Here is a 17,383-nt window from a genome sequence, read left to right as displayed (position 1 = left end):
GACATAGCCATGATGCTCAGGGATGTGAAAAATCCATACCCTCTCATTGCTGTAGCTATACTGACCTTACCCCAGTTGTAGACACGGCTAGATTGATGGATGAATGCTTCAGATGACCTAGCATCGCTCAGGAAGGTAGTGGTCTGACAGTGACAGGAAAAACCCCTTCCATCACAATTAGGGTTATACTGGCATAGCTACAGTGCCATAGCTATCCTACTATAGGCTCCATAATGAAGACGTGGTCTTAATTGGATGAACAATGGCGTTAAATCTTTAACAAATGCATCGTCTTTTCAAAATCTTAGTTATGAAGTTAAACAGGTCCTAACAAAAAACAAACGAATTTTAAATTGTTAGGTGGTTTCTTTCCCTCTTAACAACTAAATTTTATTTATGTATGTCTTGATGTCACAATTTCACTAATTTTCCAGTCATTAAGGGTCATATCTACCCTAGAAAAAAACAATATTATAAAGCTTTCCAATATCCTCTTGGCTAACCAAGATGTAGAATCTAATAAAGACAGAGAGAAGCTGTTTTAAACTACTCTTTTTTTTAAAATTATTTGTCACTGTATATATTGTCTAATGCAGATAAGGGCTTCATGTCTCGTTTAGGCTAGAAGACTTAAATCTCTAATGTAAAAATAACTCCAAGTAGAATAAAATGTTCTAAAAAAAACAAACAACATTCAGGTCTCTTTAATACAGCATAAAGAAACACACAAGGACAAATCCAATGTCTCTTCTTTGGAAGTTACATTTTTAAGTACAAGCATGAGGAGTGACTGCTTAGAGACCTTAGCTATTTTTGTTTTTTAGCCCAACTTCCTTCTTTCCTAACACCAAAATCTAGTTATATTCTTCAGCAAATTATGGTACTGGTGAACTGTAAAAGTGTACTCAAGAATCTATGCTTTCATTTTAAAACAAGCAAGTTTCTAGCCCATGTGGTTGCAAAGAGAACCATCCAAACAATCTGTTCCTTAGTTTTTATATTTCCTCCTGGGGGAATTCTGCACCAAAAAATTAAATTCTGCACACAATATTTTAAAATTCTGTATATTTTATTTGTCAAAATAACACAAATTACAATTGAAACTGGAGTGATTGTTTCAAAATACCTGTCAACAATACAGATGAGCAAAAAAGATTCCCCCAGGAGTAGAGAATTAAAAAAAACTCTTACAACAACCCAGTTCCAGTAATGGACTGCTGGAGGGGGCTCTGTGGCAGAGACCAGCACCCCAGGAGCCTTTACTCCCCCAAATTTCTTCCCTGTCCTGCCAGGGGACATAGTGTTATGTGCCCCTACCCTTCCTTACCCTTTGCGAGAGCTGGCTGTTTCTCCCAAACCCTCTCCTGTCCCTGGGAAAATGAGGATCAAAGAGTGCAGCCTCCAGCCCCTCCAGGCTGGGTTCTCTGCTCACTGCAAGCTGGGCTCTGTAGAGTCCAGTGGCTCCTAATGGCGTCCAGAAATTCTGCAGGGGGAACAGGGAATTTTGTGAAATTCTGCATTGCGCAGTGGCACAGAATTCCTCCAGGAGTGTGTATTGTTGCTGATCACTGTAGTACCCAAGTGCTTTGTAAATGTGACAGTACTAATGTCACATGAATTAAATTTAAACTAGTGCAGACTCTGAAGTGTTAATTGCCCCGTTCATCCCTGCATGGAATGGGAGTCTAACTTGAAATATAGTGATTTCATTTTTGGTGTCAACACGAACTGTTTCACTTCAATTTTAATACTTGGCTAACATGTCAATGCTAAAACTACTTTTGCAGATGCCAGAAGCCTCAACTGCCAAAATGTCAGCTTCACCTGACTTCTTACTATAGTACAGTCTTATGTATTACAGTACACATTTCTGTAGCCTATTAAAAAAGAGAATTTACAGGCAATGTAAGCTAAATTAAATTTAACATCAAATTAAATGAGGAGGCAAGTAGTAATTATTCAGTCTTCCTATGTTTGGGGCTGTGGACATGACTGGGGCTCCTTTCTAGGCATTAGTGAAATTTTAAATAAATTCTTGCCTGGAGCTGTCAAAGAAGCTTCCATCTGCTACACTGGAGTGCTGAAGAATGTAGAGTGTTTTGCCACAAAATCTAGAAATTTTTTTTGTTATGGGGTGTGCAGGTACTTGCTGTTGCTTTTTCAGAAGCAAGAAAGTGGAGGGCCTTTTGAAAGCTTTTTCTGAGTGCCTTAAAAAAAAAAGGCATCTCTTCATATGGCAGGGCCTCAGAGGCCCCCCTCTTCTCTTCACCCAAGTTCAGGGATGTAGGTAGAGTATGATTGAACTGTTGCAATGGGCCCCTTGGACTTTGGGTTGAGAGGAGGGTAAGAAAGACACACAGCTTCTTCTCTTATCCTCTCTGCTGTGCTTGGAAAGGTGTTCAGTACATTCATACCAAGTCAGTATGTCCCTTCATGTAATTGTATGTGGGTACTAGTATTGTTTTAGACCATAGCCACTCAAACAGTCTGTCTTTCTAAAATCATTGGGGGGAGGTGGCTTAATAACAAACTCTTAAAGTATGCTGGGTAGGATATCTGTTCATGTAAAAAGTGTGTCTATCTATATAATTAAATTTGTTTGAACATAATTAAGACACCTAAGGAGAAGAAATAATTTGGATTACCTTAGTTTGTTTGCTCTGACTGTAAAAGCCAAATGTCATCAGAGATCATATCCTATTTGGAGTATTGGGTTTGCAACTGTTATGGTGTAATAAGGCATGAAATTTTTTTCATTGAAGCAGAATATATGTCAGTTTACCCAAGTGAGGGTGATATTTGAATCTTGTCACTTGAAATGCTACACCTTTACAATAAACTAAAAAGTGAGGATGGGTGGTGTCATAAATATAAAGGGAAGGGTAAACACCTTTAAAATCCCCACTGCTACCACCATGTCAAGGTTCCTTCCCCACTCTGAACTCTAGAGTACAGACATGGGGACCTGTTCATCTCTACCTTGGACTTAATTGAGGGGTACTGGCGGGTACTGTTAGATGAATCTGCCAAAGAAAGGTCAGCCTTCACCACCTATGTCGGACTGTATGAATTTAATATACTCCCTTTCTGGCTGCAGAGTGCACCTGCCACTTTCCAAAGACTTGTAGATGGTCTCCTAGTGGGATTAGGAGAATGTGCAATCACCTACCTTGACGATGTGGCCATATTTTTGGATTCCTGGGCAGAACACCTGGAACATCTACAAAAAGTCTTCAAGCTCATAAGGGAGGCAGGACTAACTGTTTAGTCCTATTTGACACTTCTTAGCCTTAACAGAGTGACTTACCTTGGACACCAGGTGGGTCAAGGAACTATCAACCCCCTACAGGCCAAAGTGGATGCTAGCCAAAAGTGGCCTGTCCCAAGGTCAAATAAACAGGTTCAATCCTTCTTAGGCTTGGCCGGTTATTACAGGTGATTTGTAGCACAGTACAGCCAAATCGCCTCCCCACTGACAGACCTAACCACAAGTAAACAGCCAAATGCTGTTCAGTGGACCGAAGAGTGTCAGAAGGCCTTTAACCAGCTTAAAGCGACACTCATGTTTGACCCTGTACTAAGAGCCCCAGACTTTGACAAACCGTTCCTAGTAACCACAGAAGCGTCCGAGCGTGGTGTGGGAGCAGTTTTAATGCAGGAAGGAGTGGATCAAGAATTCCACCCTGTAGTGTTTCTCAGCAAAAAACTGTCTGAGAGGGAAGGCGACTGGTCAGTCAGTGAAAAAGAATGTTACGCCATTGTCTACGCTCTGGAAAAGCTACGCCCATATGTTTGGGGACAGAGCTTCCACCTGCAAACCGACCCTGGTGTGCTATGGTGGCTTCATACCGCCACGGGAAATAACAAAAAAAAACTATTCAGTGGAGTTTAGCTCTCCCAAGATTCTGATTGACATCGAACACATCTCAGGAGCTTCTAACAAAGTGGCTGATGCACTCGCCCGTGAAAGCTTCCCAGAATCAATTGGTTAAAATTGTCCTTGAGATGTGGAAAATATTGTTAAGCTTTATATACCTGGTAGTATATTTAGAGGTGCATGTGTCTTATTAACTCTGTTTTTTCCTAGAGCTCCAAGAAGAAATCCCAGCCAGCATTTCACCCTAGTTGTGATTTGGGGTGTGTGTCATAAATATAAAGGGAAGGGTAAACACCTTTAAAATCCCTCCTGGCCAGAGGAAAAACTTTCTCCTGTAAAGGGTTAAGAAGCTAGGATAACCTTGCTGGCACCTGACCAAAATGACCAATGAGGAGACAAGATACTTTCAAAAGCTGGGGGGAGGGAAAAACAAAGGTTCTGTCTGCGTGATGCTTTTGCTGGGGACAGAACAGGAATGGAGTTTTAGAACTTAGTAAGTAATCTAGCTAGATATGCGTTAGATTTTAATTTCTTTAAATGGCTGAGAAAAATAAGCTGTGCTGAATGGAATGGATATTCCTGTTTTTGTGTCTTTTTGTAATCTAAGGTTTTGCTTAGAGGGATTCTCTGTTTTTGAATCTAATTACCCTGTAAGGTATTTACCATCCTGATTTTATAGAGATGATTCTTTTTTACTTCTATTAAATCTTTCTTTTCAGAAACAGAATGCTTTTTCATTGTTCTTAAGATCCAAGGGTTTGCGTCTGTGCTCACCTATGCAAATTGAGGATTTTTATCAAACCTTCCCCAGAAGGGGGGGAGGTAATGTTTGGGAGGATTTTTGGGGGGGAAAGACGTTTTCAAACAGACTCTTTCCTAATAATAATACTGGTTAGACGTTTGGTGGCAGCGAAAGTCCAAGGGCAAAAAGTAAAATAGTTTGTACCTTGGGGAAGCTTTAACCTAAGCTGGTAAAAGTAAACTTAGGAGGTTTTCATGCAGGTCCCCACATCTGTACCCTAGAGTTCAGAGTGGGGAAGGAACCTTGACAGGTGGTAATTGTATTTACTTGTGTGGTGTGTGGTTCTGTTTGTGTGTTTTTTCTTTTTTTTTTTCCAAGTGGTAGACCCTTTGATTCACTGTTTTGATTATCTATGTAGGGGGAACAGAGAATCGCAGTCCACCACTTTTTTTATTGTAAAGTGAACCTACATGAGGATGGGTGGCAATTGTAGTTGTTGCAGCAGTTCTCAAACTTCGTTGCACTATGACCCCCTTCTGACAACAAATTACTATACAACCCCAGTGCTCTGTCAGGGCTGGTGTTAAGGAGTGACAAGCAGGGCAGTTGCCTGGGGCCCCATGCCATAGATGGCTCCATGAAGCTAAGTTGCTCAGGCTTTGGCCACAGGCAACCCTGGTGACCCTGTTAAAACTTGTGTCCCACTTTGGGGTCACAACCCACAATTGGAGTATTGTTGGCTTATTGTAAAGGAGTAGTATTTAAAGTGACAGGTAACTTTATATTTAAATATAACTTCTATCTCTGTGCTTATGTAAGGCTGACAGACCCTGCTTGTCAGCCAGTGGGATCGAACCGGGGACTTCTGTAGTTTAGTGCATGAGCCTCTACTGTTTGAGCTAAAAGCCAACTGACTGTTAGCCAGGGCTGTGGAGCAGACTCATTTAACTCTCTCTAAGTGGTCTTGGTGCCACTAGATGGGACACAACAACACACCCAGAAGGTGTGAGGGTTACACTGAGTTTTCTTCAGTTGTAGTAATCTTAGCTGTTTGTAATAATGGTAGGTAACAATTTCTGAGCTGGAAGTGGCTTTAATGGGGTCTCTTAATAGTGAAATTCTTGCAATTGTGAAAGATATAACTTAGTTTTGTATAACTGTCAGGGCTGAAGTCTGGACCTGACAACACTCACCAGTAATGAGTAAATGACTGGGGGTAGGGAAACCTTGGCCCTCTCTGCTCCACTGGGTTCTGACCAAGGGCCCTATGACAATTCAGTTGTGTGGTCAGGGGGCTGGTGCTCCTGTGCTTGCTCCCTGGGCCACTTTCTATCTCAGCTTCAGTTCCTCCGCTGGTCTGCATCTGGATCCTCCTGGAGTCCTTTCTGATCATGCTCTGAAGGGTTTTCTACGTGACAGGGTGGATTTGATTTAAATCAAATCCACCCTGTAAGTCACTAGTCAGGAAGACTTTATGCAATTATAGCTTTCTACATAAAAGTGCATTCTTGTTGGTGGTTGTAACCTTAATACATATTCTTCACAACTCCGAGATGTAGGTTTCATTTTTAGAATGACTTATTATGAAAACTTTTCTGATTTAGTTTTACAGCTGTATCAGAAAATGAATGATTGTTTATTTCATTTACCTTTGGTAAATGAAATAGATATTTATGAAGTCATTCGGAGTGGGAGGTGAACTATCTCCAATTCAACAGGTTAATCCATTAATATTTGGAGGATTTTTCTTGCAATGTAGTACTAGGAGGAGAACACTACCAGACAGACATTTTAAATTGTTTTGTTTAAATCAATGTTTTGTGTTCTGGATTTTTTTCTTCAGCAAACATATTTTCCAAAACAAGCATGAATTTTTGAATTTAAACATTCAAGTTTTTTAAAATCGGGTTTGTTTTTATTCAAGTTATTTTTAACTAAAATGATTTTATTTTTTAAAAATATTTCAGCTATGTCAACATGAGAAACTTAAAATATTGGCTTCTGCAGCTAACTTTGTCGTCTTCACCTTCACTTTCCTATTGGTTCATAATCTGGAAAAGAAAAATGAGCTTTCCTGCTTTTTCAGGTCCCAAACGATTTCTCGGTTTGGAATTAGTCCAAAGGAAGAAAATATTCTTTTAACAGCAGTAGCTTCTTCTGCCAGTGTAGAAAGTGAGATTATCACTTCAACAGTCTCTGAATCCAAGTGCTTAAGTGACTTCCTCCAGTTCACTGTGACTTTCTTTAAAACATCATCAGCAAACACACATTTCTTGAATGGTTCACCCTTAGCTCTGAAGTTTATTCTAGTTGGTATTATGGAGGGATGATTGTTGGATGTCCAGGTCATAGCCAACTCCTCTTCTTCAGCAGATCAGGTCTGACCCTGTGTAGGGAACCAGGGTGGCTTCCCTCTGAACCAGAGAGTAAAGAGCCACCCTCTCAGCCTAAGTGGGCAGGGCCAGACCAAGCTTACACCAATCCCCAGAAGGGGTGGGACAGGAAGTACAAAGGGCGGGGCCCTCTGCCCAGTGAGAGAAGCACCAGGGAGGAAGGGAGACACTGGCTGCTGCCTACCCAGGGAGGCCCTGGGCCAGGAGGAACCTGACCGGGAGGAAGGCCTGTGGCAACCAGGACTGCCAGCCGCTGAGTACCTGGAGGAGCCAGGCTGTAACCCAGGCCAGCGTGAGCCCGACACAGACAGGGAGCTGGAGCTGCCAGCAGCTGAATGAGCTGGAGGGACCAGAGAGGCCTGCTTGAGAGACCGGGTAGGAAGTAGCCCTTGGGCAGAACTGCACCGTGTGGTGGGGGTATTTGGTCAGCGGGGTGTGGATGGCCCCCCACTGACCCAGCAGCGGGACCTTCACCTCCCACCACTGTCAGGGCCCTGGGCTGGAACACAGTGGAGTTGGGTGGGCCTGTGTTCCCCTACCCCGGCCAACCTGCCTGAGGGGTGCACTGCCGACTCGTGCCGGCACTCCCCTGCCTGAGGGGCACGCTGCCGACTTGTGCCAGCGCTCCCTTTCCGCTAATTCCCCAGCGCCTGAAAGGTGTGACTAAGGCCTGCCCATGGGACCATAGCTCTCCATTGCCCCCTAGGGGCTTGGTGGACCGATTGAAACCTGTCACACCCTGGTTCTGAGTATTGAGAATCATAGTGCTTGTCCCATTTGTGGGTTTTTTTTTTTTAATGCTTGTAATTTAACTGTCATTGCATATTTAAGATCTAAATTTAACAGCGTCAGCAATAAAACAGTTATTTCGCTGCATTTTGTTCAAGGCTACAGAAATAGGCTTCAGGGTACTCAGTATGTGTTCAACATTTCTCTTAAGCCCAATGTTGAGAAGTTTGGCTGTGACAGTGCCATCTGTTTGTTTTTTTTTCCACTGTTTTGTTCGCAAACTGTCATCAGATTAGGCCAGTTTTTGATATAGTGCTCAAAACAGTCTACTACTGAGTTCCATCACAGGTCTTGTGGAAGTTAGCTTGGTTCCACCCACTTTTTTCAGAGCAGCTGCTGCAAAGTGGTTGTTGAAATTGCAAAATACTTCCATAACATATCACTATCCTTGGCAGATAACTCCAAAACTATAGAAAATGATAGTGATCTTTAGGGTGGATAGTCTTCAGAATCTTATAGGTTGAGGATGGATTCTCCAAACAAAATAAGTCAATACAGTTATTTAATTTATTAGCATACTGCTCATTTAATATTACTCATTGCATTCACTGACTACTACTATTCAGAACTACTTTAAAGGTGACATTGTAAAAGGAAGATCTGCCTATTTCACCTATTTTTTATCAACTGCATCTAAAATGATAGTACTATAGTTTTTTGCTCAAACATGAGATTTCAAGACTAGTCCAGAAGGTACAGGCAGTCCTTAAAGTATGAAATAAAAAAGTTTACCAACCTGAAGATCCTGTATGTTCAGACATGTTCCTTTCATCATCTTCAACACAGCTTCCTCCTGAGAAGGAACTCTTCTCATGATGTTTCATTTGGGCAGCCAGGCCTTGCATTTCTTTATTGCACTGTTCGCATTTTGCACATGTGCCTGTCTTAACCACAGGTAGAGAAGCTTCATTAAACTGTTCCCAAATGGGTCTCCCTTTATGGCCTGCTACCATTATAGGTTTTCCCTTCTAGATAGATCTCAAATCAATTAAGGCTACACTCAAAGACCTCAAGACTTCTGGAATATGCTGCTCAAAGAGTTTCACTTTTGTTTCTACTGCGTGTCCCTCCCTTCTCTCATTTATCTCCAGACTTCTCCTTGTCCAGATCTAATCCACCCCCAACAATTTTCTGTTCATTGAACTTTTAGAAACTTTGCACTTTTAGAGAGAGGTAAGGGATTGACTCTGTACACAGATTTGCAAAGGGACAATAGGGTTGAGGTCTGTTTCTCACCTCTATGTATGTATATTTATTTACAAACAAACATTTTTGCTGTTAAGAAGCATGTTATCTCTGGAGACACAAATCCATAGTTTGAGAACTGCAAAACTAAGCCTCTCTGATGGTATCTTCTAGACTGAGCACTAAGTCCCATTGGGTGGGTAGAAAGATTAACTTAAATCTATACAGAAGCCTGTGGCACCCTATAAGATTGGGTTCCTAATCCATGAACTACTAGAACTCATTTACAAAACTTTTCTTAAACATTACATGAATATATTGTCTCATACTATAGAATTAGAATTTATAATCCCTATTCCATGATGAGATCTTAATTAAAACTATATCTTTAGATTGATTTTTTTTGATAAATGCTTTCCCTGCCCCCCCCCCCCAAAAGCAGATGTTTTTTTAAATAGTTTTTTATCCACCCTGCAATCATGTCCCCCCTTCTTCATTAGCTCTTCTTTAGCCAAGCTCTTAAGGTCTCCTCTCATAGGATAGGCCCACCATTTTCTGATCATCCTTGTAGCTCTTCTCTGCACTTGTTCCAGTTTAAATTAATCTTTCTTGAACATGAATAACTAGAATTATGCACAGTATTCCAAATGAAGGTCTTCAGACGATGGCATTAATATTACTTTATTGCTACTGGAAATGCCTTGCCTTATACAGGATCGCATTTGTCGTCTTCACAGCTGCATCACATTGATGGCTGTAGTCCCCCTATGACTGACCGACATACCCAGGTCTCTCCTCCTTTGTCACTTCCAGTTGATGAGCCCCTAGCTTGTTACAAAGTCTTATTAGACCTTGAGTGCATGAACTTTCACTTTGTACTATTGAATTTCATCCCATTTCTTCAGTCTTCAAGGTCATTCAGATCTTCTTGTATAATATTCTGATCCTCCTCTGTACTGACAATGTCTTCCAACTTTGTAGCATTAGCAAACACACCTACTTTTTATGCTAAGGTCAATAACAAAAATGTTGAATAAGATTGGTCCCAAGACAAATCTTTGAGGAACTCCACTAGTAACCTCTCTGCAGTTAGATAACCGTGCAGCACAACCCGTTGCTGTCTCTCCTTACAATGCTTGTACTGATCTCCATCTTCCCTAATTTGACTAATTTCCCATGTTGTACAGTGCCAAGTGCTTTACTGAAGTCCTAATAGATTAGAGCTACTGCAGTTCCCTTACTGAAAAATTCAGTTTTCTCAAAGAAGGAAATCTGGTTAGTCTGGCACAATTTACCTTTGAACTCCTGTTGCATTGCCATTTACCTCTAATTTAATTGTTCTTTCCTTCACATTTTGCTTTAAAACCTTGCATAGTACTGATCAGATCACTTTTTCCTTTCTTAAATACAAGTATGATATTGTCCAGTCATATGGTACTACCCCTGACTAGACAGATTTATTAAAAATCCTAGCTACTGGATTAGCAATCTTGTGTTCCAGTTCTTTCAGCATGCTGGGATGGAAATTATCTGGACACTCCTCTCCCCTTCCCCCAATTTGAGTTCCTTAAACTCTTCAAGCTTTTCCATCTCAGATGTGGTAATTTTCCATTTCTAGCTGTACTGCCTTCATGCACAAGTTCCATATTCTTGTTACTGAAATCTGAGGCAAGGTATTCATTTAGTGTTTGGGTCATACGTATATTATCTTTAATCTCCTTCCCATCCACACAGCATAGCAGCCCAACTTTATCCTTTCTTCTTTTTATTTATATAACTAAAACCTTTTTTAATTTCCTTGGCAAAAGCTAATTTGGCTTGACTTTTAGATTACTCATTTTATTCCTACGTTTTTCTAACCTTCATGATGTAGCTTTCTTTGCTGATCAATCCCTTTTTCTATTCCCTACGGGCTCTTGACTTATTCCTAATAACCTTTTGGGGGTGGTTATTAATCCAGCTGGGTCCGGAGCCTTTCCCTACAAGTCCTCTCCCACTCTTTCTTGGGATCCAAATTTCAGATAGCTGTGCGCTTTTTTTTTTAGGTTGATTTAAAGAAATTCCAAGCCTTCTCGTTTAAGTCTTTGAGCTCTTCAGTCCAAATGATGACTATTTTAATTCCCTTTTAATTTCCCAACATCTGTTTTTGAAATAAAAACCCATAGCTGATGACCTGGTTTTGATTATCCTTCCATTTAATTCCAACTGAATCAATTTAGTCTGCAGAAGAGAAGAATGAGGGGGGATTTGATAGCTGCTTTCAACTACCTGAGAGGTGGTTCTAGACTATTCTCAGTGGTAGCGGAGGACAGGACAAGGAGTAATGGTCTCAAGTTGCAGTGGGGGAGGTTTAGGTTGGATATTAGGAAAAACTTTTTCACTAGGAGGGTGGTGAAACACTGGAATGCGTTACCTAGGGAGGTGGTGGAATCTCCTTCCTTAGAAGTTTTTAAGGTCAGGCTTGACAAAGCCCTGGCTGGGATGACTTGATTGGGGATTGGTCCTGCTTTGAGCAGGGGGTTGGACTAGATGACCTCTTGAGGTCCCTTCCAACCCTGATATTCTATGAATTTGAGATCACTCAATCCAAGTTATTTCCTATGACCAGCTCTTCTATGGTATCCTCATTACTTACTAAAACCAAGTCTAAAATGTTATCACCTTCTGTTGGTTCAGTGTCAATTTGAAGAAACCTGTCTAGTACATCCAAGAATAACTGGGCCCTACTAGTATTAATAGCATTTACTCTCCCTGATTCCTGCTCCCTGAATCTAGCCTTGTACTGCCTGTGATCTCTGGTCTCTAACTCCAGCCTGACTCTTGCATACCTGGGCCCAGCTGTGATGGCTAGGTCAGACTGGCTATGACCAGTCCCTTACAGAGCTCAGTTTTTAACTGTTAAGCTTGAGCTGACAATTAGACATCCACGAGGAGATGGCAGAGAGACAGGCCGAGTTTGGACAAAATTAGACAGGTCTAGGGGGGAGAGAGCTCTAGGAATCCTCCACAGAAATTGTAGTTGAATTTGTGTTTGTGGATGAGATTGGATCTGAGAACAGAGGATTGTGGGAAAACCCACAAAGCTGGAAAGGGGATGGGGAGGATAACTCTAAAAGAGCAATTAGAGTAGGAGGAGACAGTCATTGAAGACAAGAGTAGATGTGATTTCAAGAGCAGCATGGTCAACTGTTAAAGTGGCTGATAGATCAAGGAGGATGAGGATGGAGTACCGATTTTGAGATTTGGCTAGGAACTGGTCATTAGAGATGTGGCAAGAGCAGTTTCGGTTGAGTGCAGTGAGTGTAAGCCAGATTCAGTAGGGTCTAGGATGGACTTCCTTCCTACAACTCCAGACAGTAATTGTAAATAGAACATTCAATGACCTTTAAAGGTGAAAGGGAGATGGGCGGCACTTGGAGATACAAGTGGAGTTGAGTGGGATGTTGAAGTTGGGAGAGCCTAAAGTATGATTGTATTGTGATGTGAAAGAGCTGGAGTAGGGTGGGGTGAGGAGAGAGAAGTTAAGGAAGAGTAAGGGTGCAGAGGAGAGTGGGCACAAGGCAGATTAAGATATGGAATTGAGTCACTGACATGACTCAATAAGGGGTTAGTGGAAGAAAGCAGATGAGAAATTTTTGCATCTGTGATGTGGGAGGGGAGAATGAAAGGCAAGCTGAGGGGAGGAGGAAGGTCTATTTCTCTTGAAATGAATCCTTATGATTCTATTCAGAGAAGTTAGAGGAGAAAGAAGGGAGGGTATGAGAAGTGAGTCAAAGGTGGCTGGGATTGTGGGGCCTGGGATTCAGTTAAATTGGAGAAGTAGAGTTCTTTAGCTAGAAAGATGGCAGAACTAAGAGGAAAGTATGAATTTGTAAGGGAGGAACTCAGGCTGGCCACAGGATTTCCATCAGACCTCTCACAGTAGGAGCAGAGGAAATGTGGCTGTGAGCCCAGGGATGAGGAATGGGCAAGCTAGATCTCATGATGGGAGGGTGAGGTTAAAGGAGTCAAGGGTATAAGAGTGAGGAATGGACAGATTCAACAACCATCTTGGTGGAAGAAAGTTATTTAAAGAAAAGTAGGCAGTCTGTCATCTTCATATTGCAATCTGAAACACTAATCCTGCAAACTTTAAGTGTGGTGTGCAGATTTACTCATATGAACATGCGTAAGAGTTTGCAGGATGAGATGCAAGAAGATGAGATGAAGGAAATGAAAACAGTAGGAGGAGTCAAGGTGATTGGGGGGGCAAAGGTTATAAAAACTATGGGTTAGCTAGGTAGTACTACACAGGTCTTACTATTCTTTCTTTTTGAATTGCCACTATTTTGAAGTAATTTTTAATCCTTGCTTATTGCCAGTGTGTATTTGTGTTTTAATTGCATACTTCAAGTAATCATTTTTAGCCCATGCCTATTAAACATTGTCTGTTTGTATTCATTTATCTCAGTAATTCTTGACTCATTTTAACCAGTGACTATTTAAAATTTCTTTTTAATACTTTTACTGTTTCCTCTTTTCCCATCCATCCCTGTTGGTTTTGGTGGAACTCTAAGGGGGTCATAAAGTTCTGCCTGTTTAAAATGCAACAGGATTAGGGCCCACACTTGTATTTATCAGTGACTTATGTAATTAGGATTATGGAACAAGCAGAGCATGTCCTGTCCTTGCAGTTATCCATCCCAATGTTTTTGCTCACTAAGGACCTTTATTTCACAAGACCACTATTTCAGAGACTCTCATGAGCCTCTTGGACCTTGCATCTACCTGGCTTGTATCTAATTTAGAGTTGAAATCCCAAAACCTATTGCTGTAGGTTGTATATACCCGTCGCTTCTCCTTAAAACAAATTCAGAATCTGACCCTTTGGGGGGAGGGGGGGAAATTCATGCAAAATAACTTCTTTACGTACCCTGATACTGCTCTGAAGTAGGACCTTATTGATGACTTCAACAAATTAGCCAGTCAGGGAGCTCTTTAACTACCCTCCATCTGCTGTCCAGTGTTTAATATTGTTCCTAAGTAAGGGATTTTTTTTAATAATCATTTTAGACCTTACAGGCAAATGACTTGGGCCAAGAGCTCTGATTCAGAGGCCATGCAACTATGGGTCAGGCTTTTGGGAAAGAGTAGAAGAGACTACCCTGTGCTTGCACAGCTGTTGATTACTGCATTATTTAACCCAACGGTTCTCAAATTTATTTAATCAGGCTCCCCTCTCCTTTCTTTGTCTGTAGTTTTTATGCCCCCTCCCACAAGTACATATATTGCCACCCAGCTCTGAAGGCTGGGCTGTGCCAGTAGCAGCACAGAAATAAGGTTGGCAATATGAAAAGTGATGGATTGGAGGGGAAGAGGTGAGCCCAAGCCTGGGCTGCCTCCCTGTGAGGGAAGAGGGGTGCAGGGGAGGGAAAGGCGAGCCCAGTCTCCAGCATCTACTTTTTATCCCTGCCACCTGGTTGTGCATGGCCCTTTTGCAGGAGCCCCAGCTACCAAAAAAAAGCTTATGCCTCCCTTGACACATTCCTGCACCTCCCAAAGGCATGCTCCATAGTTTATTGGGTAAAATCAGCAGTTCTTAGATACAGGTGCTATTCATCCTTCTGATGTCCTTCTTTGCTGAATTAAAAAGGTTTATTTTAGTTCATGGTTTTCTTTAAAAACACTGAAGAGCGGCTGACAGACTTAAAATTAAACCTATCAGTTTAGTTCTGCATGTGTGTGTGAGCACAGGCACCAGCCAAGTCTACATCACAAGGTTTTGTGAGCATAACTGTTGGTAAGAGATGTGAAAAAGCCAGAAGCCACCTAGCCAACATAGTTCTCCTGGCAAAACTCCCAGTGTAAATGCAGCTATGCAAACAGTACCTCTGTTATCATAAGTAATGTCATTCATTCAGGGATGTGACGTTACTGTCACAGGAAAAAACCCTTCTGTGGGGATATGCTGCATCTACATTTGTAATGTAGACAAGGCCTCTATCCGCAATACCTCTTAGAGAAGGTTTCTTAAATTTCAGTATGCTTCCTGTTTCCAAGAATGGAGCAAGTATGCATAGTGTAGTGATAGCACAGTGTTTCCCCTATTTACCATAATATGTTCTCTTCAATTATGGATTATTTGAAAACCTCAATCTTCTTTACTGGCAACTAAACTTGCTATCTGTGACAGTCCTGGGTTTGGAGAATTAGATTTCCCATTCCTTCAAATAAATAAAATCAAAAGGTAACATTTTTAGTTATAAAATTGTTCCCATTTTCTAACAAGTTAAATGGTTCTGTTTCCCTCCAAAGGAGGTCTGTGATCCTCCCAATTTCTTTTTTTAATAGACCTGTCACCCATGAAGGCCTCCTTCTGAGGAGGGAGGGAGACTGCTTGGATCAGCTATACCTCCCGCTCCCTGGCACCCCCCTCCCACCCCAAACACACTTCAGGAGCTACTGGTGATGTGTAGCTCAGTATGTCAGAGGGTTGTGATATGTGAGATCCACTGGTGGCTCCTATTTTTGCTTGTGGGGATACTTTGTCACAGCCTCTTCTTTTCCGCTTTTAACTGGGTTCTCCAAGTGTGAGAACAAAAGGAATGGAGGGGCTGGAAAATGTGCTATGGCTCTTCTGATGCCTTTAGGGAGCTGCAGCTGGGTTCATAGGTGGAGTCTCCTGCAGCTTTGGATCCTGTGTGGTAGAGAAGAGGGTCTGTTGAGGAGTGGGATGGTGGTGATCACTCTCTGGCCTCTGAGGTGCAGAAGCAGCAATAAACACAGCTTACCAGTCATTGTGCAGTAGCTGTTTGACCCACATCCAACAGAAGGCAGATTTCTGCCAAGAAATGGACAGGGCTTGAAAAGTGTGTGTGTGTGTGTGTGTGTGTGTATATATATGTGTGTATATATATATATATATATATATATATATATATATAATGGGTTTTGTTTTAAGCAAACAGACTGGGTTTCATTCTCAACTGCTTTGTTAGCATATTTAAACATTGACATTAGAGCCATTCTTAATGTTCTTTAGGGCAACTTAGCATCTTTTTAACAAAAAAACATTAGTGGGTTTCTAACAAGGATGGAAAGTCTTGTGTAATGATTTAACAAACACTTAATCTTTGCCAACACTTGTTATAATCCCAAGCAAAGACGAATATTGCACAATAAGATGGTAGAACTCTCCTAGTGCAAGTTTGCTTAATTAGGTGAAACTTGATCCTCTATCTTGTTCCTGTCAGTCCTGGCCTGTCTTCTTTCATTAGAACATCTTATCGCTGCTCGTCATTACTTGTATTACTATGCCAGTAGACCAAAGGGACATCCATTTAAGCAGATTCTCAGTGTAGCAGCTGGTGCATAGAAACTATTTTAGACTTCAGCAGTACATCACCTATTTAAATACTTTTTTATTTTATGTTCACTATTGTTTACTGCTCTGCACATGAAGAATATTTTAAGAATGGTTCTTCAAAGTATTATAAACAAGTCAAAAGAAAAATCTTGGCTACCAGAAAAGATTGGACTGAAGCCTGAAAGTAAGAAAATGGACAAAGTAATTAAAAAAAAGGTGGGATTATATTGTTATAGTATTTGCTCTGAAACTAAACTTTAATTTGTAACCATGTTTTACAAAGACTAATCATGAAATGTTATGATGGCTCGAAGCTTATAAGTGGGTGGGATTTATTCCTTTGATTTTTAGCAGCTTACATTTGCCTGATAACAGCCCTCTCCTATGTGAATTGCCTAAAAATAGCAGTTCTGAGTTCACTTTGAAGTTTAAAAAGTAGTCAGCTAAATTCAAGTGCTCAGAAAAAAACAGATGTTTTATATTTATTCTGCTTTCAACTAAAATTTAGCTACAGTGTTTTTGTAATGCTCTAGCAGAGTTGTTATCCAGTGATTTGCAACTCACCCGAGGAGTATGAGAAGGAAGGGTCTGTCTTCAGATAGTCTCTTGACTTCTAAGGGATCTTTGGTTTCACTTTTTTTAAATGCTTCTCAAGCCAGTAAACAATATATCCAAGATCAAGGGCTTGCTACAGTCTTAAAACAGCCTACCAAACCACTTATTTTTTTTTTTAACAAGTTTCTAAGCTGTCAACTTCCCTTATGCCAGTGCTTGATAATAAAGAAAATGGTCTAGAATGCCTGTGTCTACTTGCAGCAGGGTCTGTGCTTATACATTTTAAAGAAGTTGCTGCTTGCTTGGAGCATGTAAGTGTTCAAATTCAACAAGGCAGTCCTGAAGGTATGGTAGAATGAGAGGTATAGTACCTTTTTAATTAAAAACTATTACTTTGTATGTAACTTTTTTTTTTTGTGGGTCAGTCTTACGAATAAGGAGGGAGACATTAAATGTACTAGTAGCCTTGCATATCTTGTCAGACAGCTATTTGCCAT

General features: G+C 41.0%; 1 protein-coding gene across 3 annotated transcripts in view; it reads left to right on the top strand.

Annotated features, from left to right (window-relative positions):
• The window catches only part of PPP1R13B (protein phosphatase 1 regulatory subunit 13B), a 143,504-nt gene that overhangs the window by 10,661 nt on the left and 115,460 nt on the right, over positions 1–17,383 (top strand). The window contains exon 1 of one of the 3 annotated variants that reach the window (XM_074956310.1): positions 16,357–16,547. The exons of 1 other annotated variant lie outside the window; for it this stretch is intronic. In XM_074956310.1, the coding sequence (XP_074812411.1) occupies positions 16,422–16,547 (126 nt within the window). In that variant the 5' untranslated portion in view covers positions 16,357–16,421. Of the gene's footprint in view, positions 1–16,356; positions 16,548–17,383 lie in introns of those variants that run through there. One more of the 3 variants, XM_074956308.1, reaches the window with a different exon arrangement.

The sequence above is a fragment of the Natator depressus genome, chromosome 6 (assembly GCF_965152275.1).
Source record: "Natator depressus isolate rNatDep1 chromosome 6, rNatDep2.hap1, whole genome shotgun sequence".
Classification (NCBI taxonomy): Eukaryota; Metazoa; Chordata; order Testudines; family Cheloniidae; genus Natator; species Natator depressus.
This window is presented reverse-complemented; position numbering and strand designations above follow the sequence as displayed.